The following is a 27,823-nucleotide window of genomic DNA, read 5'->3' as shown; positions in this document are numbered from 1 at the left end:
CACCTCACCTCACCATCACCTCACCTCACCATCACCTCACTTCACCATCACCTCACCATCACCATCACCTCACCATCACTTCACCATCACCTCACCATCACCTCACCTCACCATCACCTCACCATCACCTCATCACCTCCCATCCCTCACCTCACCATCACCTCACCTCACCTCACCATCACCTCACCATCACCTCACCTCACCATCACCTCACCTCACCTCACCTCACCATCACCTCACATCACCTCACCACACCTCACCATCACCTCACCATCACCTCACCATCACCTCACCTCACCTCACCATCACCACTCACCTCACTCACCTCACCTCCCCATCACCTCACCTCACCATCACCTCACCATCACCTCACCATCACCATCACCTCACCATCACCTCACCTCACCTCACCATCACCTCACCATCACCTCACCATCACCTCACCTCGCCTCACCATCACCTCACCTCACCATCACCTCACCTCACCATCACCTCACCATCACCTCACCTCGCCTCACCATCACCTCACCATCACCTCACCTCACCTCGTGGGTGACGTAACGAGCGAAGCTCCCACCGGCTGCCGGTGGGAACTTCGCTGGGGCCCGCCAGGTCAGAGGTCGCCACCGGGTTTGAGTCACTCGTCCGAAAAAACAACACAAAGGCGCCACTTTTTTTGTTCAATTCCTCACACCCCCCTACCCCCCCCCAAACAAAGCTAAAGACTCCACCCCCACCCCGAGTATAGTCTCGCACAGAATGTTGGGGCAAGTGGCTGCGAGAGAGTGAGGCCCGCTGCCTACATCGGCGCACGAGAGCAAAGCTTCCCGTGGTCCGCCAACCGATTAGCAGCATTATGCCGGAGCAAGCAAACCTCACACACAAAGCCAAAGGTCCCCCGTATAAGCCTAACGGACTGTTGGGGCAAGTGCTGTTAGCGGGTAGCAGCAGCAGCTATGCAGGCCGGCACGCCACTACGAGGGGGTGGGGTGGCCAGCGCCACGCCCGACCGCCTTTGTCTCCCCAGTGGCGATGTTTACACACCGCACCGATGGGAGGCCCGTGACCGCTTCAGAAAATCGTCACTGGCGTTGACCGTGAGCGGGAATCGAACTCGGGTCGCCGGGTTCGCAGTGCGATGCGCTGATTTTTGAAAAAGCTGTGAATACCTCGGCGCGCTTAGCCTGCTAGGATGAGGATGGTTTAGTGTTGTGTCTGTATGTGTCTGGGTGATTTGTTTACCTTTCTTGCACTTTAAACTACGATCGTGATTATTGTTGTAACGTTCCTACCCCGTGCCCCGACTGGACATCCGTGACACAAAAAGAGCTTCACACCCACCATGACCGCCACCACCTCTGTCCACTCAGCGGTGTTGTAGTTCGCGTTGTGGGCAACTCCCACCTCTTCCCTCTCTACGAACTGACCAGTGTGGACAGAGCAGGCCAAAGACACACGCACCGGAGCCATCCTCCTCTCGAGTCCAGCGGAGGTGCTCCCTTCGCGAGGCGAAGTCGAGTGCGAGGCCCCTTCCGCCAGCAGTGGGGTGAGCGGGAAATTGCAGGGGCTGCGCCTTTACATTTGACTGCCGGGCGGAGGGAGCGGTGGTGCGGTGGACAAGGGGGCACTGCACCACGGACTACGATCACAACGACAGGATTTCGCTTGATTTTGTAACCATCAGAAAGAGAAGAACTATTTACCGAAGGATTCCACATCAGCCTACAATGTCGAGGGCTTCACTCTTTCCTTCCTTCCTTCCTCTGCGTTCATTCGCAGGGGGGGCAGGGGGTGCGGGGGGGCCCTGTCCCCCAGTGATGGGCATGGTGCGTGACACCGTGACAACATCCGACGTTTCGTCCTCGCGTTGCCCGACCGTTCGTCGGCAGCCACCGTTCAGTTCCCGCCCAGGAAGCTTCCATCATCATCCCATACTCCCGCCACCTCCCGCAGGGTGCGCGGGAGCGAAACGTCGGACATCGTCGTCGTCGTCGTTCACGCCGAGCGATCTGAGCACACGCGCGCGTCGATCGACGGCGCGGGAAGTCTTCATCTTGTCATGAATTCTCTGTCGGCTTCTCTCGCCTCTACCAGCCTGGGTCTGAACTAAACTCAACTGCTTATTTTATTGGGACCAGGTAAGAAGGCCCCACCGAGCTGTATAAGTGGCTCTTCGTCAGAGGCGAGCCGGCTATCACGACTGATAGCAGCTCAAGTGGACGAGTATAGCAGCAGCCAAATACTGAACACGCGTTTTCGAAATGTGGAGGGAAATTTTTTTTTTTTTAGGAACCTGGGTTCAAGCCCTGGGTCTGGGTGTCTCTCTCGTTTTCTGGACGCATCATGGCCATGTCAGACACAATGAGCCACCACTACCCAGACCATGGGTTCACGCCCTGGGTCTGGGTGTCTCTCTCGTTTTCTGGACGCATCATGGCCATGTCAGACACAATGAGCCACCACTACCCAGACCATGGGTTCACGCCCTGGGTCTGGGTGTCTCTCTCGTTTTCTGGACTCTTCATGGCCGTTGCAGAGATACCGAGTCGGTAAGCAGTGAGATTCCCTGGTGGGGGTGTGGAGTGGGGGGGGTGGCTGAAGTCCGTGGAACCTCACGATGGCCGAGAGTCAGCGGCAGCGTCACCGAGTGGCTGATCGTCGTTGCTCGCCTCTTCCGAGAAAAATGGGGGGCCGTTTCCTACACCCGCCCCCTCCCCCCCCTTCAACGCCCGTTTCTTATCTCGAGCCAAACCCCTCCACTGCTGCCGCTTCCACCACCACCGCCACCGCAGCAGCAGCAGCAGCAGCAGGAGACGTTTCAAACGAAATCGTGATCTGGCCGGCACGTGCTGTGGCATGCGGGGGTGGGCATCAAATGATAGGCGGTGGCGGCGGCGAGAGTTTATGTAACAAGTCGGAGTGACGCGACAAGTCGGGCCACGGTGGAGACCACGGAGCGGAGCGGCGAACAGACGGCTCCGGTAGCGCTACGACCGCTCCAGTAGCCCCCCGGTAGCGTGACACTACCCCGGCGCTCGGCAACAACGCGGGATGTAAACAACGACCTGGGCGAGTGATCCGTCTGGAACGTTCTCCTTCCAAACCCCCCTCCGCACCAACGCCGTCGCTCCTGCGATCTCTCACCCACCCAGCCCCCACCTACCCGGCGCCCTCCCCCGCCTCCCTTCTTCCCTACCTCCCCCCACAACGAGTGAACCCAAATTATTCTTACTTAAACTTTTTCAAATTAAGGCAAAAAAAAAACACCCCCAAGGAGTCAGAAGCCCCCCACACGCCCCCCTCCCCCCCCCTCGCCCCCCCCCCCTCACCCCCCTATAGAGCAACGAGCCATGCGAGGTCCATGCCAGATTTCCTGGAAGACTCCGGGAAACGCAGCGGCGTGAAGTGAAGCTGATTCATTATCCAGACGCGCCGCGTCATCTCTCTCTCTCTCTCTCTTTTTTCTCTCTTTTCCCTCTTCAAATATTTCTCGGGGGGCAGCGCCGGGCGGAGAGCATCGCTCCCCTACCGCGCCCCCAGTTTCCACTGCCGCACGAGCTGGGCCACGGGAGAGTGCGCCGTGTGTGTCAGTGCACGCGCGCGTGCGTGTACGCGCGTGCGTGTCCGTATGTGTGTGCGTGTCTCGGACGTACGTACCTGTGTGCCCGTCCGTACGTGCGTGTGTGTGTCCTTACGCACGTATGGACAGACACGCACGTACGTGCGTTCATGTCCATACGTACGTGCGTGTGTCTATGTACGTACGTGGGAGTGTGTCCGTACGTACGTACGCATGCGCATGTCCTTACGTAGGCACGTGTGTGCGTGCGTGCGCCTGTGAAGCGGCGACGATTGTCTGAGCCGGTGCTGGGCCTCCCCTAGGTCGACTCAGCCTCAAATGGTTACTGGTGCAATGTGTAAACATAGTCACTGGGGAGACAAAGGCGGTCGGGCGTGGTGCTGGCCACCCACCCCCTCCTTGTGCCATGCCGTCCTTCATAGGTGCTTGCTAACAGCACTTGCCCCAAACAGTCTGTTAAACTTTTGTTACTTTTTTACTTAATAACCAGGCTACAGTCTACATTATCGACTGCCAGTACACTCACTCCGATTAAGAACCAGGCTACAGTATTATTATTTTTATTTACTGCATTTGTTTTATTACCAAAAGATCCAAAGAAGACAGTCTGTCCAAGGCTATACGGGGGATCTTTGTCTTTGCCCATCATTACATCTCTCTCTCTGTCTCTCTCTTTGTCCCGTGTCTCTCCCCCGCGTCTCTCTTCGTCTCAACTCTCTCACCTTCCTCCCTCCTCATCCTCCCGACTGACCACGCTCCCTGTCAGAAAAAACCCAACCACCCCCCCCCCACTCACCCACTCACTGAACCACCCACTCACTCACTCATCCACCCACCCACTCACCACTCACCCATCCACTCACCCACTCACCCACACACCCACACACTCACCCACACACTCACCACTCACTCACCCACTCACTCACCCACTCACCGACCCACCCACTCACCCACTCACTCACCCACACACTCACCACTCACTCACCCACTCACTCACCCACCCACTCACTCACCCAACCACTCACCCACCCACCTACTCACCACTCACTCATCCACTCACCCACTCACCCACACATCCACACACTCACCGACCCACCCACTCACCACTCACTCATCCACTCACCCACTCACCCATCCACACACTCACCCACTCACCCACTCACTCACCCACACACTCACCACTGACTCAACCACTCACCCACCCACTCACTCACCCACCCCTCACCCACCCACTCACCGACCCACCTAACCACTCACCCACCCACCTACTCACCACTCACTCATCCACTCACCCACTCACCCACACATCCACACACTCACCGACCCACCCACACACTCACCATTTACTCACCCACCCACCCACTCACCCACCCACACACTCACCGACCCACCCACTCACCCACTCACTCACCCACACACTCACCACTCACTCACCCACTCACCCACTCACTCAACCACCCACTAACCCACCCACCCACTCGACGACCCACCCAACCACTCATCCACCCACCCACTCACCACTCAACCATCCACTCACCCACTCACCCACACACCCACACACTCACCGACCCACCCACACACTCACCATTTACTCACCCACCCACCCACTAACCCACCCACACACTCACCGACCCACCCACTCACCCACTCACTCACCCACACACTCACCACTCACTCACCCACTCACCCACTCACTCAACCACCCACTAACCCACCCACCCACTCACCGACCCACCCAACCACTCACCCACCCACCCACTCACCACTCACTCATCCCCCAAACCACCCACTCACCCACTCACCGACCCACTCACCCACCCACCCACAAGACAGAACTGAAACAGCTCTCACAACTCTGTCCCATTACGAAAGTCAAATCGTTGCTCCCCAGAGGTCTGGGAGCTGCACAGTGACAACATCTCCGTCACCCCCTGAGCGTGCAGGAAGGGAGCCTTGACCTCGGGAGTCTATCGAAGACGCCCACCCGAAGATCCCTGGGACCTCGTTGGAGATTCAACAGCGATCGGTTCCTGCCAATATTGTGGGGTAGACCCATTAAGAGCCTTCCGGATGAGCGGCAATAGCCAAGATCTTAGAGTCGTCCACTCGGTACTGGACTGGGTGTGACGACGGTGATGACGACGATGACGACGATGATGACGACGATGACGAAGACGACGACGATGACGACAATGACTGACGATGACGACGATGATGATAATGATGACGACGATGATGATGATGACGACGATGACGACGATGATGACGACGATGACGAAGACGACGACGATGACGACAATGACTGACGATGACGACGATGATGATGATGATGACGACGACGACGACGACGACGACGATGATGATGATGACGACGACGACGATGACGATGACGATGACGACGATGATGACGATGATGATGACGATGACGACGACGATGATGACAATGACGATGATGACAAAGACGACGATGACGAAGATGATGATGACGATGATGACGAAGATGATGATGAAGATGATGATGACGACGATGATGAGGACCATACGACGAGGTCCCTCGACCCCGAGACGCGAGCGCACAGCGGTTTGGAGAGCAGGAATGCCGCGCTGGAAGAATGTTTCCTCCGCACAGGAATCGAGCGATTACGTCTGTGCACTTACAGTGAGTGAGACGGGGGGGGCGGGAGTGGGGGAGGGGGCATGGCGGGAGGGAAGGGATGTAGAGGGTGGGGGGGTGAAGGGAGGGGCGAGGGATGGAGGGAGGGGGGTGGAGGAAGGGAGATTGGAGAGAGGGGGGTGGAGGGCGGGGGTGGAGTGAGGATGAGGTGGAGGGAGGGTGGAGTGAGGGGGGGGGCTGTGGAGGGAGGGGTCGAGGGAGGGAGGGGGTGTGGAGGGAGGTTGGGGTGGAGGGGGGGTGTAGAGAAAGGCGGATGGAGGGGGCCGCTTTATAATCATAACAGGAGCACAATTTGAATCGAGCGATTTTAAATGGGCCGTGCCGTCAGGCTTCTGTGCCCGCTACTCCACACTCTCCGCTGTCGCTATCCATTAGAAGCCTTCCAAGACGTCTTCTCTGACCATATCTCACCACGCCCGGGCATCTGCGTGCTTGCGACGGCACACTTGTGTTTAATCAGCTGACTAGCAGCAGCTGCCAAAAGGTCAAAAGTTCAAATCCCAGTTTGAATTTACGGCTCTCGACTCATCATCATCTCCATCATCATAATTCCTCCGACGTCGATGAAAAACGAGAACCGCCCTTGGCAAGTCAGCAATATTTGCCCCGGGATGGGCAGACCCGCGCCTGCCATAGGAATGTGGAATTTCCCCCACTGCCTCAGGGCAGCCGGTGGAGGTGGGTGCTGCCCCACCACGCCACCCACCGTGCGACCGAGCGCAAGGCGAGGGCCGCAGCGAGCGCGGCGGAGGCCGTGCAGAGGTCGCGAGTTCAAATCCCAGGGTCAGGACCCAACACATCGTGATCATCATCATCGCTGCCATCATCATCATCACTGCCATCATCATCGTCGTTGTCATCATCATCATCGCTGCCATTATCATCATCTTTGTCATCATCATCGCTGCCATCATCATCATCATCATCGCTGCCATCATCATCATCGTCGCTGCCATCATCATCATCATCGCTGCCATCATCATCATCATCGCTGCCATCATCGTCATCGTCGCTGCCATCGTCATCGACATTGCTGCCATCGTCATTGACATCGCGTAAACCGAACCGCTCACTGGCACTCGCCTCCACCTCAACACCTAGCAGAGCAACGGATGGAGGGAGGGGAGTTTCGCAACATATCTCCAACCCTCGCTGCTGCTGCTGCTGCCGCTGCCTCCACAGCGCTGGAATCAGTACAGGCAGCTACTTGCTGCAGCAGCAGCAGCGTAGCCGCCGCCACTGCTGCCCTCCCCGCAACCGCGAACGTTTGGCAGGCCCCTCCTGACAACGAGTTGCGAATCTCGTGAGGGTGGCCCTCCCGGGTCAATTCGCACATCAAAGAGACAAGTCGCATGGTGACGGCGCAGTCGCCATCATCCGGCTAAGGCACGCTCACTCGCTCACTCGCTCACTCGCTCGCTCTGTCACTCGCTCTCTCACTCGCTCTCTCTCTCACTCGCTCACTCGCTCGCTCTGTCACTCGCTCTCTCACTCGCTCGCTCGCTCTCTCTCAAACTCGCTCACTCGCTCACTCACTCACTCGCTCGCTCTCTCACTCACTCACTCGCTCGCTCTGTCACTCGCTCTCTCACTAGCTCACTCGCTCTCTCTCAAACTCGCTCACTCGCTCACTCACTCACTCGCTCGCTCTCTCACTCACTCGCTCGCTCGCTCTCTCACTCGCTCACTCGCTCGCTCTGTCACTCGCTCGCTCACTCGCTCGCTCGCTCTCTCACTCGCTCACTCACTCACTCGCTCGCTCTCTCACTCACTCGCTCGCTCGCTCTCTCACTCGCTCACTCGCTCGCTCTGTCACTCGCTCTCTCACTCGCTCGCTCGCTCTCTCTCAAACTCGCTCACTCGCTCACTCACTCACTCGCTCGCTCTCTCACTCACTCGCTCGCTCGCTCTCTCACTCGCTCACTCGCTCGCTCTGTCACTCGCTCTCTCACTCGCTCGCTCGCTCTCTCTCAAACTCGCTCACTCGCTCACTCACTCACTCGCTCGCTCTCTCACTCACTCGCTCGCTCGCTCTCTCACTCGCTCACTCGCTCGCTCTGTCACTCGCTCTCTCACTCGCTCGCTCGCTCTCTCTCAAACTCGCTCACTCGCTCACTCACTCACTCGCTCGCTCTCTCACTCACTCGCTCGCTCGCTCTCTCACTCACTCACTCGCTCGCTCTGTCACTCGCTCTCTCACTAGCTCACTCGCTCTCTCTGAAACTCGCTCACTCGCTCACTCACTCACTCACTCGCTCGCTCTCTCACTCACTCGCTCTCTCAGTCTCGCTCACTCGCTCGCTCTGTCACTCGCTCTCTCACTCGCTCGCTCGCTCTCTCTCAAACTCGCTCACTCGCTCACTCACTCACTCACTCGCTCACTCTCTCACTCGCTCACTCTCTCACTCTCTCGCTTTCTCGCTCTCTCACTCTCTCTCTCACTCACTCACTCTCTCACTCACTCTCTCACTCACGCTCTCGCTCACTCACTCTCTCACTCTCTTGCTCACTCGCTCACTCACTCACTCGCCCTCCCACTCGTTCGCTCACTCTCTCATTCTCTCACTCTTTCACCCTCTCACCCTCTCACTCACTCACTCTCACTCTCTATCTCTCTCTAGCCCACTCACTCACTCGCTCACTCTCTCACTCGACCTCACCAACTTCGCCTGCGCTCAGGCGAAGATGGCGGTGTACAAAACGAGGAAAAAGATTCTGGAAGGTGACACTACGGCTGCTCTGTGCTTCCAGTGTCCAGGGGCCTGCTTAAGGCGCGGCTCCGGCTGGAGCACGCGTACCACACACATGTCAGTGATGTGCACGTCTTCTTCGAACGCTGGGGGGCCGGACAAGCCCCTCTCTGTACCAGCGTGGACAGCACCCTCGTGGTGTTCACCTTCTGAAGCGCTCGCTCGTCACCGTGGCGTGCGCGATGACCACCACCACCACGTGACTTTTCTTTCGTGTTGTGCGCGGTGCTTTTAGCGCCACAACGCGTCGATTTGTGGCGTTTATTTTCATTTGTTTGCTGGTGACTTTGTGTGTTTCATATCGAAATCGCCTCCAGTGCATTTGCTGCTGGCGGCAATAAAAGCTGTTCAAAAGTCAAAAGTCTCTCACTTGCTCTCTCACCCTCTCGCTCTCACTCTCTCTCTCTCGCTCGCGCGCGTACCTGGGAAGAGGAACCTGGTGGGCACGCTGAGCTGCGCCTCGCGACTCACGGAGTAGGCCACGTCCGGCCCACGGCCGCCCCTCCTGGCCGCGCACAGCCCCTCGGCGCGGCGCACTCCCTCGGGCAGCGCGGGCAGGTCGAGTGCTCGCAGGACGTCCACCACGTCGCCTGGCGGGAGGGGAGAGACACGGTTGTCATCGTCGTCGTCGTCAGAGGCATTATCATCATTATCAGAGGCATCATCATCCGCAGCGTCAGCAGCAGCATCATCAGAGGCATCATCATCAGCAGTGTCATCAGCAGCGGCATTATGATCAAAGACATAATTATCAACATCATCATGAGAAGAATCATCATCAGCAGAAGCATTATCGTCAGAGGCATTATCATCATAAGCATTATCAGCAAAAGCAGCATTATCATCAGAGGCATCAGCAGCATCAGCATCATCAGCAGAAGCAGGATTATTATCGGAGTCATTTTTATCATCATCATCAGCAGCATTGTCATCAGAGGCACCATCGCAAGCAGTGCCACACTCTCGGCTAGCATGATCATCATTACCACAACTAACATACGTGTAGAATGTACACATGTGGAACATATTTATGTATGTATTTAAACCCGGCTTGATCCTGAACGCTCAATCTGGCGTAGACTCACACAGAGACCCATAGACTTACACAGAGACCTGTAGACACGCATAGAGACCCGTAAATTCACATAGAGACCCATAGACTCACATAGAGACCTGTAGACACGCATAGAGACCCGTAAATTCACATAGCGACCCATAGACTCACACAGAGACCCATAGACTCACACAGAGACCCATAGACTCACACAGAGACCCATAGACTCACATAGAGACCCATAGACTCACACAGAGACGCATAGACTCTATAGAGACCCATGAACTCACATAGAGATCCATAGACTCACACTGAGACCCATAGACTCACATAGAGACCCATAGACTCACACAGAGACCCATAGACTCACACAGAGACCCATAGACTCACACAGAGACCCATAGACTCACATAGAGACCCATAGACTCACACAGAGGCCCATAGACCCTATAGAGACCCATAGACTCACATGGAGACCCATAGACTCAGAGGGAGACCCATAGACTCACACAGAGACCCATAGACTCACACAGAGACCCATAGACTCTATAAAGACCCATAGACTCACACAGAGACCCATAGACTCACACAGAGACCCATAGACTCACACAGAGACCTATAGACTCACACAGAGACCCACAGACTCACACGGAGACCCATAGACCTCGGGCCGCTGGGTTCGTCACACAGCGAGCTAATCACTGCGCCACCGCTCCCCAGCACAAAGAAACACAGCCTCCATATAGCCTGCACAGACCGTTGGTGCAAGTGCTGTTAGCGAGCACCTATTGAGGCCAGCACCACGCCCGGCCATCTTTGTCTCCCCAGTGTCGATGTTCAAACACCGCACCAGGTACTCATTTTAGGCTGAGTCGAGAGGGAGGAGGGGGCTGGAGGAGTGTGGGGGAAGGGGGTGGTGGGGGTGGAGGGGAGGGGGTGGAGGGGGTGGAGGGGAGGGGGTGGAGGGGAGGGGGTGAAGGGGAGGGGATGGAGCGGAGGGGGTGGAGGGGAGGGGGTGGAGGGGGAGCCACTCCGTGGCCTCTTGGAGGGCGAATCCAGAGCACGAGGGAGCCTCGCCCACGGAACCCCCCCCCTGCCCCCCACCCCCCAGCCCCCCCACCCCCCCAGCCCCCCCACCCCCCCCAGCCCCCCACCCCCCCAGCCCCCCAGCCTCGTAGCCCATCGCTCAATCACTCCGCGTTTAACCCCCGGCCTGAATTAGGCCTCGTCCCCATAAATACATCAGCTGATTGGCACGGCGCATGGGTGGGGCGTGAGTGGTGGTGGGGGTCATGGGGAGGGGGTGGTGGGGGTCACGGGGCGGGGGTGGTGGGGGGTGGTGGGGGTGGTGGGGGTGGTGGGGGTCATGGGGCGGGGGTGGTGGGGGTGGTGGGGTGTGGTGGGGGTCACGGGGCAGGGTCACGTTTCACGCCCCACAGTCCCCAGCAGGCAGGGGGCATCGCGTTTAAGTTTGTAAACAAAATTGGGTCCTCTGTGTGAGTTTATGAGTCTCTGTGGGAGCCAATTGGTCTCTATGTGAGTCGATGGGTCATGATGTGAGTGTTTCGGCCTCTACGTGAGTCAATGGGTCTCTGTGTGAGTCGATGGGTCATGATGTGATTCTACGGGTATATGTGAATCAAACGGTCTCTACGTGAGTCTATGAGTCTTTAGATAGATAGATAGATCGTTTATTGTCATTGTCACCAGTACAACGAAATTTAAAATGCTCACCAGTCAGGGCATCATTCATAAATTTAAATTAAATAAAACAAGGAAATAAAAATAAAATTAAATGAAAGATAATACATTTATACTATATATAAAAAACAGCCCAAGTATACCCACATACCCACATAAGGTTACATTTTGTCATTGCACATCTCTATTTCACAATCAATTGTAAACACTATTACTTAATAATTAATTAGCATTATTGAGTGTGGTGATCGCTGTAGGATAAAAGCTCTGTTTGAATCTGTTTGTCCTTGTTAGGAGTCAATGGGTATCTACGTCAGTCTATGTGTCTCTATAGGAGTCAATGGGTCTCTATGTGAGTATATGGGTCTCTATGTGAGTCTGTGGTTCTCTGAGCGAGTCTATGGGTCTCTATGTGAGCTACTAATCACCAGGCTGAGACCAGCAACTCACCGCAAGTGAGAACCCGGCTAGAGATGCACGCTATTTGACTATAAGTATAAATCTGTTGTTATTTATCGATAGATAAGCAGACAAAAAGAATGCAATGACATTTGAAGTTTGCATTTAACTTCTTGACAGCTTCGATTTAAAGCTTTCGTGACTGCAGGGATTCATCTTCTTGGTTCTTTCGGTAAAGTCACGTAGAAGGGAAATAATAAAATAATAAAAATAAAACATAATAAAATACAATTCTCACGACGTTTCGGCCACAACGCAAGCAGCCGTCCTCAGGTGAAGACCAGGTCTGTCGGGGAGACAGAGTCTGAATGAGCTTCTCATTGTCGCCTCTCATGGGCCTGGACGACGACGTCGGCGCAGCGATCCGGAGACGGGGACACGAAACCGCAGCGTCACTCAGCGGCATCGCGAGTGGAACTCCCTCGAGATTCAACTCGTCAAGGACGGGGGGGGGGGCTAGGAGCGGGGGGGCGGGGTTGGAGTGGGGGGGGGGGGCTCGGAGCGGGGGGGGGGGTTGGAGCAAGGAGTGGGGGGGGGCTCGGAGCGGGGAGTGGGGGGGGGCTCGGAGCGGGGGGGCGGGGTTGGAGCGGGGAGTGGGGGGGGGCTCGGAGCGGAGGGGGGGTCGGAGCGGGGAGTGGGGGGGGCTCAGAGCGGGGGGGGTTGGAGCGGGGAGTGGGGGGGGGCTCGAAGCGGAGGGGGGGTTGGAGCGGGGAGTGGGGGGGGGCTCGGAGCGGGGGGGGGTCGGAGCAGGGAGTGGGGGGGGGCTCGAAGCGGGGGGGGGGGGTTGGAGCGGGGGGTGGGGGGGGCTCAGAGCGGGGGGGGTTGGAGCGGGGAGTGGGGGGGGGCTCGGAGCGGGGGGGGGGGGCTCGGAGCGGTGGGAGGGGGGGGCAGAACAGCAGCGCACCCCCGAGGCGACCGAGCTGAGCTTCTCCGCTCGTTCACGGACAAGAAGAACGATTCTCTCGGGGGGGGGGGGCAGCGGGGGGGGGGGGGCTTCCCCCTTCCCCTCGCACCTGGCCAACAACAAGCTCAGAGGTCGCGAAGGGTCGCGGGTGGCACGGCACGGGAGGCGCGGGGCATGGAGGGCTTCCCGCGGTCGCCGCGCGGTTTCTAGGAACGCTTGCAACTTTCATCAGCTAACTGAGACCAGGCCACTTTTGGTTGGAATGGGATCCTGGGTGTACACCCACCACCGGAGTGGAAGAAAGGCAGGCGCATCTTACAGATGACTAGTCGATGGTCAGAGGACAGATCAGCTCCACGGTAGGTCCTGGTGTCAAGGACATGGGTTCGCATCCGCTGGTCCGTCACTATGTAGTCCAGCAGATGTTCTTGCTTGGACCCGGCATGTATCCATGATGTTGTGTGGATGCGCCGATGCCGGAAGAGCGTGTTGGTAATTACAAGCCCATGGGCTGCACAAAAATCTAGCAGCCTCCTACCGTTATTATTGAGCTGATCTGGCCCATGCCTTCCAATCACTCCAGACCAGGTGTCAGCATCATGACCAACTCGGGCATTGAAGTCACCCAACAAGATGACTCTGTCCCGAGTGGCCACTTTAGCCAGCACCTGTGACAGGAGGTCATAGAAAGCGTCTGACTCATCGGCTTTGCTTGCATCCCTCCACGGATGTTCGTCTTCGGTGGGGGCATAAGTAACCACGACCACCACTCCTCGCCTCTGGTTGATGGGAAGGCGAGCCCAAAGTATCCTGGGGCTTACAGCTTCCCACACCTCACCGCCACGCTCCCACGCCCCCTTCATTCTTTTGTTCAGAAGAAGAGCCACACCCTGTTGTTTGGCAGTCTCCTGCCCCGAGTAGAGGACTGTCCACCCCTCATGGTGGCAGGAGCCAGAACCGGTCCACCGGACCTCCTGAATGCCACAGAGATCCAGGCGGTACCGGTCCAGCTCCCGACAGAGGAGTGGCAGCCTCTCCTCCGCAGTGAGCGTTCGAACATTCCACGTGGCCATCCGCAATGGTTTTTTGTTGTTTCTGGAGGAGCCCCGAGGGTGAAAATTCAATCTCCTGGCTCCGCCAAATGGGGTTTGGCCAGGAGACGTCATAAAAGCCTGACCCCCCGGGGCCTCCGGCACAAGCTTATTTGTTACAGGTTTATGTTTAATTCGTGGTTTAGTGGTAATGAATTGAAGGTGGAGGGGTTACCAGCCCCTCACACCCGTCCAGAGCCCCCGTTTAGCCACTGTGGTGGTAACAGACGCCATGAGGGGAGAGGCCAATGGGCATTGGCCCTCCCCCCACAGCACTGCCCACGACAGTGTTGCCCGTCCGGCACCGCGAGGAGGTAGGAGGTTGTTTTGCCGCACTACACACACACCCCTACACACACCCCTAGACACACACCCCTTCACACACCCCGACACACATACACACACGCCCCTACACACACACCCCTACACACACACACCCCTACACACACCCCGACACACAAACATGCCCCATACACACACACCCCTACACACTCACACCCCTACACACACCCCTACACACACCCCTACACACACACACACCCCGACACACACACACCCACACACCCCGACACACGCACACCCCGACACACACACACCCCGAGACACACACACCCCGACACACACACACCCCGACACACACACACCCCGACACACACACACACACACACCCCGACACACACACACCCCGACACACACACACACACCCCGACACACACACACACCCCGACACACACCCCTACATACACCCCTACACACACCCCTACACACACCCCGACACACACACACACCCCGACACACACCCCTACACACACCCCTACACACACCCCGACACACACACACACACACCCCTACACACACCCCTACACACACCCCTACACACACCCCTACACACACCCCGACACACACACACGCGGCCTCTATCCCGACACACCAGCAGCACACGCCAGCCAGCGGGCTCCCCGCTGCGCGCTGTGTTCACACTCGGGAGCTTCGTGTTTTGGTTATTTCGGTAAAGTCACGTAGATAGTAAAGAAAAATACAATTAAATAAAAAGAAAATAAATAACTAATAAGTTGAAAATAATTAAAGCAAAAAACCCACGACGTCTCGATCGCAACACAAGCGGTCTTCGTTTAAAATTGTTTTTCTATCTACGTGACTTTACCGAAAGAACCAAGAATACGAATTCCTGCAGTCACGAAAGTTTTAAGTCAAAACTCGGGAGCTTCGTTCGCGTGGGCGCCAACTCTTCAATGCCACATTGCCGGACTCTCGGGGCACAAGGCGGGCACGTGGCAAGGCTGCCACGGTAGTTGACATCTCCTCGCCACCGTGGCATTAGGGTGGGGATGGAACCCACGACCTCCTGTATACCAGGCGAGGTAGTTGACATCTCCTAGCCACCGTGATGTTAGGGTTGGGATAGAACCCACGACCTCCTGTATACCAGGCGAGGTAGTTAACATCTCCTCACCAACGTGGCGTTAGGGTCGGGATGGAACCCACGACCTCCTGTATACCAGGCGAGGTAGTTAACATCTCCTCACCAACGTGGCGTTTGGGTCGGGATGAAACCCACAACCTCCTGTATACCAGGCGAGGTAGTTTACATCTCCTAGCCACCGTGGCGTCAAGATCGGGATGGAACCCAGGACCTCCTGTATACCAGGCGAGGTAGTTGACATCTCCTAGCCACCGTGGCGTTAGGGTCGGGATGGAACCCACGACCTCCTGTATATCAGGCGAGGTAGTTTACATCTCCGAGCCACCATGGCGTCAAGGTCGGGATGGAACCCACGACCTCCTGTATACCAGGCGAAGTAGTTGACATCTCCTAGCCACCGTGGCGTCAAGATCGGGATGGAACCCAGGACCTCCTGTATACCAGGCGAGGTAGTTGACATCTCCTAGCCACCGTGGCGTTAGGGTCGGGATGGAACCCACGACCTCCTGTATACCAGGCGAGGTAGTTGACATCTCCTAGCCACCGTGGCAAACCACGCCAAGCCCTGGCCGTCAGATTCATCTTCGCGTCCCGGCTCCAGCGCTGGCGATGCCGTGGGTAATCACAGCGGTGAGTTGAAGCGGTCGCCACCGCCGCCAGCGTTATCTCCTTAAAAGCGACTTGCGTGCCTTTCAGCCTCGTGGCCCGGGCGTGGGAGTTTATGGGGGGGGGTGGTTGGAGTGCTCCAGTTTCCTCCCAGAATAAACACTGCTTCGGGGGAAGCGACCAAACATTTCAACGTTGGTCCCTCCCGGAGGAGTCTCCGGTCTAACGCAGCCATTCCTGGGAAAGTCAGAGGGACGCTATTTTTTTAGTGTAAATTTATAATGATTTATCTATCTTGTTGTTTTTTGTGTTTTTACGGCCCTGCCATTGCCGGCTAGCGCACGCCAATGCTGGCCAAAGGGCCCTCCAGCTAGGGCACACTCTCGGGCGGTACTTTGCCTACTCTTCCACACTGCAAGGGTGCGGGGCGCACACCCACACTTTACCCCACCGCGCACGCCACCTGCCCCATCGACTTCACCGCGGTTATTCTCGAATATTCTTGCTACGACAGTGCAGCAATGTGTGCAGGAGCTCTGTGCCCAATGTAGAGGTCCTGCTGCCACTGCTGCTGCTGCCACTGCTGCTGCCACTGCTGCTGCTCCTGGCTATGACCAGAGAGGGCTTCAGCAGACAGAGTTCGAGTGGTGTCCGCTGGTCGTCCTCCTCCTCCGCTGTTGAAGGAGCCCAGACGACCAGAGTGGGTTCACCGTGCGCTCCGTAGCTGTGGGCTGCATGTCCACAGTCGCACCGCTGTGCCCCACGTCTTCAACGTTCAGATGCAATTCCTCTGTTCAACACCAAAGAACGTTACGATGTCCGGGGGAAGTCTCAGGGTTGGGGGGGGGGAGTCGAGATCAATCGGGAACGTGCCCCAAATTGGCAATGTGCTCCATTCGGGAATGTGCCCCAATGTTGGAGATCCTGCTACTGCTGCCACTGCTACTGCTGCCACTACTGCTGCTATTGGCCACGACGAAAGGGCTTCAGCAGGCAGAGAAACTTCGTGTCGTGTCGCTGGCCTTCCTCCTCCTCCTCCTGCGGTGAAGGAGCGCAGACGACCACAGTGGGTTCACTGTGGCGGTCCGTAACCGTGGGTTGCCCGGCCACAATCGCCCCGTTGTTGCCTTGTCCTCAATGTATCTCCACGCGACCCTCTGCATTCTGTCCGTGTCTCTCTGTGGGTTCACTGTGGCGGGCCGTAGCCGTGGGTGGCACGGCCACAGTCGCGCCACTGTGGCTCGCGTCCATGACTTACTGCGCACACAATAAGCCACTTACGATACATGAATGACAGGGAAATATTGTTCAGCCCCGAGATGAATACACTTCTGGAAGAAGGCCTCCCTAACCCTATGCAGTGTCGCTCATTGAGGGCGGAGGGGGGGGTGGAGTTTGACCATACTTCACCACGCTGGTAAGTGCCGGCTTGGTGGAGGGTGACACGGGTTCGCCAGCATCAGCCTGCCCCAAGTGTTTAGCGACAGCGGTGGGAGGAGAAGACGCTCGCGCAGGGGCCGGGCCCCTAGCGGGAGATGTGGCCCCTACGGAGTCGCCAACCCCCCCTGCCTCCCGCCAATGCACAGGTTGCTCACCGTAGCCAGCGCTCTCATACCTGCACGAGGCTACGCAAGGTCACAGGAGGCCACTACGCAAGGTCACGTGAGGCCACGATGCAAGGTCACACGAGGCTACACGAGGCTACACGAGGTCACACGATGTCACACGAGGTCACACGAGGTCGCACGAGGTCACACGAGGTCACACGAGGTCACACGAGGCTACACTATGTCACACGAGGTCACACGAGGTCACACCAGGCCGCACGAGGCTACACGAGGTCACACGAGGCTCCACGAGGTCACACGAGGTCACACGAGGCTACACTAGGTCACACGAGGTCACACGAGGTCACACCAGGCCGCACGAGGCTACACGAGGCGTCGGTTGTTGGGCCATGGACCAAATCAAGGCACTTTTCACGAACGGGGCTGGTGGCCGGGATGTTAACCAGAGGCTCGCATCGCCCCTCGCCGCCGCACTTAGCAACCCCCTTGCACGCAAACTCACCGTAAATGGGTAACTTAACATTGGCCTCCCGGGGTTTTGGGGTGGAGTGGTGGCGCCGCGGTCAGTGCACTGCTCTAGGAGCGTGGCCACCCGCGTTCCATTTGCCGGCGGCGGCCAACAGCGGCGGCTAATCAATAACCGGCCCCGGGGGTCTCGCCTTGAGCAACCAGCGGCGACCAGCGGCGACCAGCGTGGCGAAGTACGGTCAAAGAAATCCTAGCAGCGCACGCGGCATGGTGGAGGGGGCCCTGCATCCAGGAAAGTCGGCTGACAGAAGTGAAGTCAGGAGCCCGACACAGCGACTCATCACGGACCCTCCCCAGCCAGTTTGCATGCTCACCGCAAGCACCGTGCTAACGCAGTGCACGATTCCTCGCAAGATGTTTCTCTTTGGTGTTTTGACATCTTGACACCGCCTGTTTAATTGCCCGAGAGGGCATCAAACCTCTCCTTAAATTGTTGATGCTGGCAAGGGAGGGCCCATGATGTAGCTGCTCACCCCGAGCTCGCAATGCCCTGACAGTGGCATTGCCCTTGTGCTGTTCGCCTTTTGGCGTCCTCTGGTCTGACACCGGTTGAGACTGGGCTCTAAAGAAAGCTATCTCTGCTGTGGACCAATCAGCTTCAAAGACAATGCATCATCATACACTACCAGAGCGTGTTGTTTGTTTGCACGTTCACTATAAGTAGCGTGTGTGGTTAATGCAGGACATGATTCCTTGGTTTCTGTTTGGTGTTTTACCATCTTAACACAACTGTATATACATATATTTAATGTAAGCTGGGACATGAGCTCGTGCGTACGTAAGTTCGCGTGTCCGTAAGTTCGCGCGATTGCCCCACACGATGATGAATCGTAAAAACCGTTCGAGGGCGCAAACCGATCCGAAATCTCTCGGCGAAAAAGGGAGTCGCAGATTTTGGTGGAGGGGTGGGGTGGGGGGGCGAGGTGGGGGTTCGAGGTGGGGGGGCGAGGTGGGGGGGCGAGGTGGGGGGGAAGGGCGGCCATGTGTGTGTGTATGTGGGGGTGGTGCCAAAAGGCCGCGTGTAATACACAGAGGGGCCGAGTGATCTGTCGGTGCGTTGCGGTGCTGTGTATCAGCTGTGTGTTATTAATCACCGACACGGCCTCCCCAACCACCACCACCACCCAACCCTCCCCACCCTCCCACGCGAGACATACAGAAGTCTGTGCCGGCCCCCGGAGCCTCCGCCGGTGGTCCCGAGGAAGCGGCAGAGACGTGAAATTCTCGGTGTGGGGGCCCCGCGACGCGACACGTGCGAGCGTCTCCCCGCGAGTCGCGAGGTTGTACACAACGGAGGATTTGGTTGCCAGTGGCAGTCGTCCATAATGCAGGTTCTATTGGGGGGGTTGGATCGCGTATGTAATATATAAATGTATAGTGTATACTGAAGTTTATAGTAGTGTAGTTAATAGTGTAGTGTATAGTGTAGTGTATAGTAGTGTAATGGAAAGTAGTGTATAGTAGTGTAGTGTATAATGTAGTGTATAGTAGTGTAAAGTGTAGTGTATAGTAGTGTATAGTAGTGTAGTGTATAATAGTGTAGTGTATAATAGTGTAGTGTATAGTGTAGTGTATACTGTAGTGTATAGTAGTGAAGTGTATAGTGTAGTTTATAGTGTAGTGTATAGTGTAGTGTATACTGTAGTGTATAGTAGTGTAGTTAATAGTGTAGTGTATAATAGTGTATAGTGTAGTGTATAGTGTAGTGTATACTGTAGTGTAGTGGAAAGAAGTGTATAGTAGTGTAGTGTATAATGTAGTGTATAGTAGTGTATAGTGTAGTGTATAGTAGTGTATAGTAGTGTAGTGTATAATAGTGTAGTGTATAGTGTAGTGTACAGTGTAATGTATAGTAGTGAAGTGTAGTGTAGTTTATAGTGTAGTGTATGGTGTAGTGTATAGTAGTGTATAGTGTAGTGTTTAGTGTGGTGTAGTGTGTAGTGTATAGTGTAGTGTATAGTAGTGTAGTGTATAGTAGTGTGTAGTGTAGTGTATAGTGTAGTGTATAGTAGTGTGTAGTGTAGTGTATAGTGTAGTGTATAGTGTAGTGTATAGTGTAGTGTATAGTAGTGTGTAGTGTAGTGTATAGTGTAGTGTATAGTGTAGTGTATAGTGTAGTATATAGTAGTGTATAGTGTAGTGTATAGTGTAGTGTATAGTGTAGTGTATAGTGTAGTGTACTAGTACAACACACCAGTGTGTTGGAGAGCCAAGCCCCAGATTGTAAATGTTGTGGATTTGCTCAACCCACCGGTTAGTGCTGTCCTAGTGACGAATTAGCCACGTTCTGTTTACGTGACAACCCTTACTCGTTGGCTGTGTCGGGTGGTGGCGGCTTTAACGACACAACATTTATATATTTACGCGATCTAACCCAAATATGAATGACATTGTTCGCGTAAGCGCGCTCCGTGTTGAACAGTAGTCAAAGCCTCGCCTAGTCTCGTGACTTCATTCCACGAGAATCCTGTCCAGTTTTCATCCGTAGCGGTTAGGGGGCAGGGGGGGTGATGATGGCTGCTGCGTTTCGATAACCTCATTGAGTGATTTTGGAGGCGTTTCATTCTTGTCGCCACATTTGGCAGGGCGACGCCACGTGGCCCATGACGTCGCTCCCCTTGCGAGCTCAACTGAACGCTTTTCATTTGTTTGATTTTTACCAGCTTAAGGCCCACTTAGGCAACCGTGCAATCGCTCCTTTTCAGAATACACCCTGGCCGTCACAATCGATAGCTCAACGAAGTGACGGCTTATCACCATCATCATCACCATCATCACCATCATCATCACCATCACCACGTGGGAATTTACTGCAGCAGGCCAATCGCTCTGAATGTGTGACGTTGATTCTAAATGGGGAGGGGGGAAAAACCGGAGGCTATCCGGAGAAAAATCCACGCGACCACGGGTGGAGAGAGAGAGAGAGACACCGCAAACTCCAAATATGCAGCGGTAGGCGTCAGGGTCGGGATCGAACTCACGACCTCCTGTACACCAGGCGAGGTAGTTAACATCTCCTCGTCACCGTGATGATAATGAGAGAGACACACAAACTCCAAATATGCAGCGGCAGGAGTCAGGGTCGGGATTGAACCCACGACCTCTTGCATACCAGGCGAGGTAGTTAACATCTCCTAGCCACCGTGATGATGATGAGAGAGAAAGAGAGAGACACGCAAACTCCAAATATACAGCAGCAGGCGTCAGGGTAGGGATCAAACTCACGACCTCCTGTACACCAGGCGAGGTAGTTAACATCTCCTCGTCACCGTGGTACCCGCAGTCTTATTCACCGGCAGTATTTAACGGGGCGGGAGTGCCGGGTTCGAAACGTGAACCTCGACGACGAGCGGAGAACACGCCATCGTGATCGATCCAACGGCCATGATCGATCCACTGCTGGATGAAGGGGCCTCGCCACATCCCTCGCTGCCCCCCCCCACCTCCTCAATACGTTGGGAACGGCACCGCGCTCGCAGCAACACAAAGCAATCCAGCAGTGAATCGACCCTGGCTATTGGGGGTAACTGCTGTTAGCGAGCACCTATTAAGGCACGAGGGAGTGGTTCAGTCGGCAACATTCCCAGCCAATGGAATCTTCCCACTGCTGATGCTTACACACGCTAACAAGCAAGGCCGAAATTATAATATGCTCAAAATGTCCCCCCCCCCCACCCCCAATATATTACTATAAAATAGATTTATGTTTATACGATTGCGGTTATGGTTGTACTTTATTAATCCCTAATCTCTGCCATTGCATACAATGAAACAAGAACATGTAAAAAAGAAAAAACAAAGCTATGTAATACAATACACTATTAAACATTATTGTAAAAAAATTAATCAAAAAAGTCCATCCCATGTGTTAGTGAATTTTAAAAAAAATTAGGCAGAAAATTCGTTTTCAAATTTAGATTTTTTTTCTGGGGGGGGGACCCCCAGACCCCCTGGCAGATTTGGTCCCCCCCCCAATGTTGACTCCATGGCTACGGCCTTGTTAACAAGTTTTACTTGTTAACCTCCTAGATGTCCCGGGTAAGTTGAGATCGCACGGGCGATCTGTTGACCATGGCAGGGAATCAAACCCAGGTTGCTGGGATCGTAGCGCACACTGCTCCAAATATATACAGTCACTCACACACACTCACTCGCCCAGAAACACACATACACACACACACCCAGAAACACTCACTCACACACACACACTCACTCACACACATTCACACACTCACTCACCCAGAAACACACACACATGCAATTACCCAGAAACACACTGACACACTCACTCACCCAGAAACACACACTCACACTCACTCACCCAAAAACACACACATACACACACACACCCAGAAACACTCACTCACACACACACTCTCACTCAGAAACACACACACACTCACTCACACACATTCACACACTCACTCTCCCAGAAACACACACACATGCAATCACCCAGAAACACACTGACACACTCACTCACCCAGAAACACACACTCACTCACCCAGAAACACACACACACTCACTCACCCAAAAACACACACATACACACACATACACTCAGAAACACTCACACATACACACTCACTCACCCAGAAACACACACTCACTCACCCAAAAACACACACACATACACACTCACCCAGAAACACACACACACTCACTCACCCAGAAACACACTGACACACTCACTGACCCAGAAACACACACACACTCACCCAGAAACAAACACACTCACCCAGAAACACACACACTCACTGACCCAGAAACACACACTCACTCACCCAGAAACACACACACATACACACTCACCCGGAAACACACACACACACACTCACCCAGAAACAAACACACTCACTCACTCACCCAGAAACAGACACGCAATCACCCAGAAACACACACTCACCCAGAAACACACACACATACACACTCACCCAGAAACACACACACTCACCCAGAAACACACACACACACTCACTCACCCAGAAACACACACACATATACTCACTCACCCAGAAACAGACACGCAATCACCCAGAAACACACACACACACACACTCACCCAGAAACACACACACATACACACTCACCCAGAAACACACACACATTCACCCAGAAACACACACGCACTCACTCACCCAAAAACATACACACACTCACTCACCCAGAAACACACACTCACTTACTCACTCAGAAACACACAGACACTGTCACACACAGACACTCACACAGACACTGTAACACACACACAGACACACACAGACAATGTCCCACACACACAAACAACAAAGACAAAGATCCCCCGTGTAGCCTTAACAGACTGTAGGGGCAAGTGCTGTTAGCGAGCACCTATGAAGGCCGGAACGGTACACGAGGGGGTGGGTGGCCAGCACCACGCCCGACCGCCTTTGTCTCCCTAGTGGCGATGTTTACACACCGCACCAGGTACTCATTTGAGGCTGAATCGACCTAGGGGAGGCCCAGGACCGGTTCAGATAATCGTCACTGGTGTTTGCCGTGAGCGGGAATCGAACTCGGGTGGCCAAGTCCGTAGTGCAGCGCGCTAACCACTACACACAGACACATACAGAGACACTGTCACACACAGACACTCACGCACGCTCACTTTTTTTTCTTTTAGCAAAACGAGTGTGCAAGCAGCAGGCCTATATCTACATCGGGGTGTGGTTGACCAAAAATAAATGTCGCAGAGACAACCCTCTTAGCCCTTTCCTGCCGGGCCCACATTTACCAACAAGTCTGCCCAGACAGTAAGAAACACCAAAAAAAACATAATCGCTTCCAGCATCCTTAAACATCATCCCCATCATCATCATCAAGTGTCTTTGTAGAACTTCTCTCGCACAGTCACGTGGACTAATTGGGAGGCGAGGCGTGGAGTAGGGGGGGAGGCAATTCACTAAAAGAAAACACAAAAAGCAGTTCTAGAGAACTTAAAAATTTCGTGACTGCAGGAATTCATATTCTTGGTTCTTTCGGTAAAGTCACGAAGATAGAAAATAAAATTTTAATAAAAAAGAAAAAATAATTATTATGAATTATTATTAATACATAATTATTTTGAATTTATGATTATTATTATTTCTATCTACGTGACTTTACCAAAAGAACCAAGAATACAGTTCGATAGAAATTAGTTGTTCAACCTATAAGTCTCACAGCATCATCATCATCATCCTCGTCGTCAACATCGTCACCGGATTCAGGCGTGAGCGGAGTAAGCTACAGAGCTCATAAGTCCTCGCATTGTGAGGTTGCCACCTAAATACGGGGAGTTTAAAGATTTACACAATCGGTTTAAACGTAAAGACGATAGGGGAGGGGGGGGAAGACTTTCTAAACCGGTCATTTTTCTCCCCGATTTGACACAAACACACAGGCGTTCCTCGTTTAACGAACCCTATAAACGAGTTTAATGTTACCAGGCAAGGCCCCACTGGGCTGTGTAGATCTTTTTCAGAAGCCACCTGGCCACAATTGATAGCTCACGCAAGTGGCTTGTCATCATCATCATCATCACCACGTGAAAATGTAGAGCAGTGGCCAAATACTATAAACACGTGACGTTGATTAGAGGAGAAAGCCGGAGGCTACCAGGAGAAAACTCCACACGACCACGCGGAGAACTCCAAATCTACAGCAGCAGCAGCAGGCGTGAAGATCGGGGTCGAACCCACGACCTCCTGGACACCAGGCGAGATAGATAACATCTCCTAGCCACCGTGATGATGAGAGAGAGAGAGACACGCAAACTCCAAATATACAGCAGCAGGCATCAAGGTCAGGATCGAACCCACGACCTCCTGGACACCAGGCGAGATAGATAACATCTCCTAGCCACCGTGATGATGAGAGAGAGAGAGAGAGACACGCAAACTCCAAATATACAGCAGCAGGCATCAAGGTCAGGATCGAACCCACGACCTCCTGGACACCAGGCGAGATAGATAACATCTCCTAGCCACCGTGATGATGAGAGAGAGAGAGACACGCAAACTCCAAATATACAGCAGCAGGCATCAAGGTCAGGATCGAACCCACGACCTCCTGGATACCAGGCGAGATAGATAACATCTCCTAGCCACCGTGATGATGAGAGAGAGAGAGACACGCAAACTCCAAATATACAGGAGCAGGCATCAAGGTCAGGATCGAACCCACGACCTCCTGGACACCAGGCGAGATAGATAACATCTCCTAGCCACCGTGATGATGAGAGAGAGAGACACGCAAACTCCAAATATACAGCAGCAGGCATCAAGGTCAGGATCGAACCCACGACCTCCTGTAGACTATGCGAGATAGATAACATCTCATATCCACCGTGATGATGAGAGAGAGAGACACGCAAACTCCAAATATACAGCAGCAGGCATCAAGGTCAGGATCGAACCCACGACCTCCTGGACACCAGGCGAGATAGATAACATCTCCTAGCCACCGTGATGATGAGAGAGAGAGACACGCAAACTCCAAATATACAGCAGCAGGCATCAAGGTCAGGATCGAACCCACGACCTCCTGTAGACCATGCGAGGTCGTTAACATCTCACCACCGTGGGTGTTAGGGTCGAGATCGAACCTGCTGCTGCTGCTAACCCCTGCTGTTGCTGCTGCTAACCCCTGCTGCTGCTGCTAACCCCTGCTGCTGCTGCTGCTGCTAACCCCTGCTGCTGCTAACCCCTGCTGCTGCTGCTAACCCCTGCTGCTGCTGCTAACCCCTGCTGCTGCTGCTAACCCCTGCTGCTGCTGCTAACCCCTGCTGATGCTGCTGCTAACCCCTGCTGTTGCTGCTGCCGGGCTAGGCTGTAGCGATAATAATCGGCACAGGACACAACCGCTGCGGTACAAGGTACGCTGGTCCATACCGACCGTGCATGGCACTGCAAGGAACGCCGGTCCATACCAACCGTACCTGGCACTGCAAGGAACACCGGTCCATACCAACAGTGCATGGCACCGCAAGGAACGCCGGTCCATACCAACCGTGCATGGCACCACAAGGAACACCGGTCCATACTAACCGTGCATGGCAGCGCAAGGAACGCCGGTCCATACTAACCGTGCATGGCACCTCAAGGAACACCGGTCCATACCAACCGTGCCTGGCACTGCAAGGTATACCGGTCCATACCAACCGTGCTTGGCACTGCAAGAAACACCGGTCCATACCAACCGTGCCTGGCACCGCAGGGAACGCCGGTCCATACCAACCGTGCATGGCACCGCAAGGAACACCGGTCCATACCAACCGTGCCTGGCACTGCAAGGAACACCGGTCCATACCAACCGTGCCTGGCACTGCAAGGAACACCGGTCCATACCATCCGTGCATGGCAGCGCATGGAACGCCGGTCCATACTAACCGTGCCTGGCACCGCAAGGAACGCCGGTCCATACTAACTGTGCATGGCACCGCAAGGAACACCGGTCCATACTAACCGTGCATGGCACCGCAGGGAACGCGGCAGATCACAGTCGCACAGCGTTCACGCCACCGCACGCGCCCTGTCACTCAAACTCACTACGGTGGAACCGGTTCGCAGTGCGAGAGACGGTGGCACCGTGGTGGAGGGAATTCAGAAACTCCCCACGACCCCCCCCCCCCCCCCCAAATGTTTCAACTTTGCCACGCCGGGAGTTGGGATTCGAAGTGCATCGCCACTGTTGGCAACATCATCCCCGGAGTTGATTCTACGCTTGTTGTTTTTTTTGTTTTGCTTTTAAAACACTTATATAATAAACTGCTCGAGTAGCTGTTTTCCCAGACGCACAGATTCAATTACGTAACATTCCAGGGCGGTGTATTCCTGGAGCTTTCGCTCGAATCATTACGGAATGTCCACCGCATCTGTTTACACAGGTCCAGCGGACCTCTTGGGAGTCGGTGGTGCCACCCATAGTGGTGCAACGGTGGTCAGGGCACCGCGCCACCGTCAAATCTGCCGGGTGATGTGGGAGCCAGCCCTCAACCCCCCACCGCCAGATGCGATGTTGACACACCGCACACCTGGTACTCATTTGAGGGCTGAGTCAACCTAGGGGAGGCCCAGGACCGGTTCAGATAATCGCCACTGGTGTTGGCCGTGAGCCGGGGTTCGTAGCGCAGCATAGCGCTAACAACCCGCTGCGGTTACTGCACCCCACACACACCGACACGTACCGACACACACACACACACGCACTTACTGACACCACTCACTTGCAGGAGCTGTCATAAGTGTCTACGTCGTGGGCACCGATTCGAACTCGCACTGCAACCCCGGGGCCAGAGAGGAGCGGTGGAGATCACGCAGCGGCAAATCACCGCTCTTACTTCATCATCATCATTATTATTATTCGTGCAGAGGACAAACTCGGGCGACGTTACAACAAGGGCTGGAGGCACAGGTGGGGCCACGAGTTCGCAGAGCCCTTCCATGGCCCATAGCCCCAGCCACAC

General features: G+C 54.9%; 1 protein-coding gene across 1 annotated transcript in view; it reads right to left on the bottom strand.

Annotated features, from left to right (window-relative positions):
- LOC133360102 (collagen alpha-1(V) chain-like) overlaps positions 1–27,823 on the bottom strand; it is a 70,980-nt gene that overhangs the window by 30,888 nt on the left and 12,269 nt on the right. The window contains exon 2 of the mRNA XM_061578689.1: positions 9,427–9,594. Within this exon, the coding sequence (XP_061434673.1) occupies positions 9,427–9,594 (168 nt within the window). The remainder of the gene's footprint in view (positions 1–9,426; positions 9,595–27,823) is intronic.

Source organism: Lethenteron reissneri, chromosome 67 (assembly GCF_015708825.2).
Source record: "Lethenteron reissneri isolate LAM-NWPU_2019-01 chromosome 67, ASM1570882v1, whole genome shotgun sequence".
In the NCBI taxonomy this organism is placed as follows: Eukaryota; Metazoa; Chordata; class Hyperoartia; order Petromyzontiformes; family Petromyzontidae; genus Lethenteron; species Lethenteron reissneri.
This window is presented reverse-complemented; position numbering and strand designations above follow the sequence as displayed.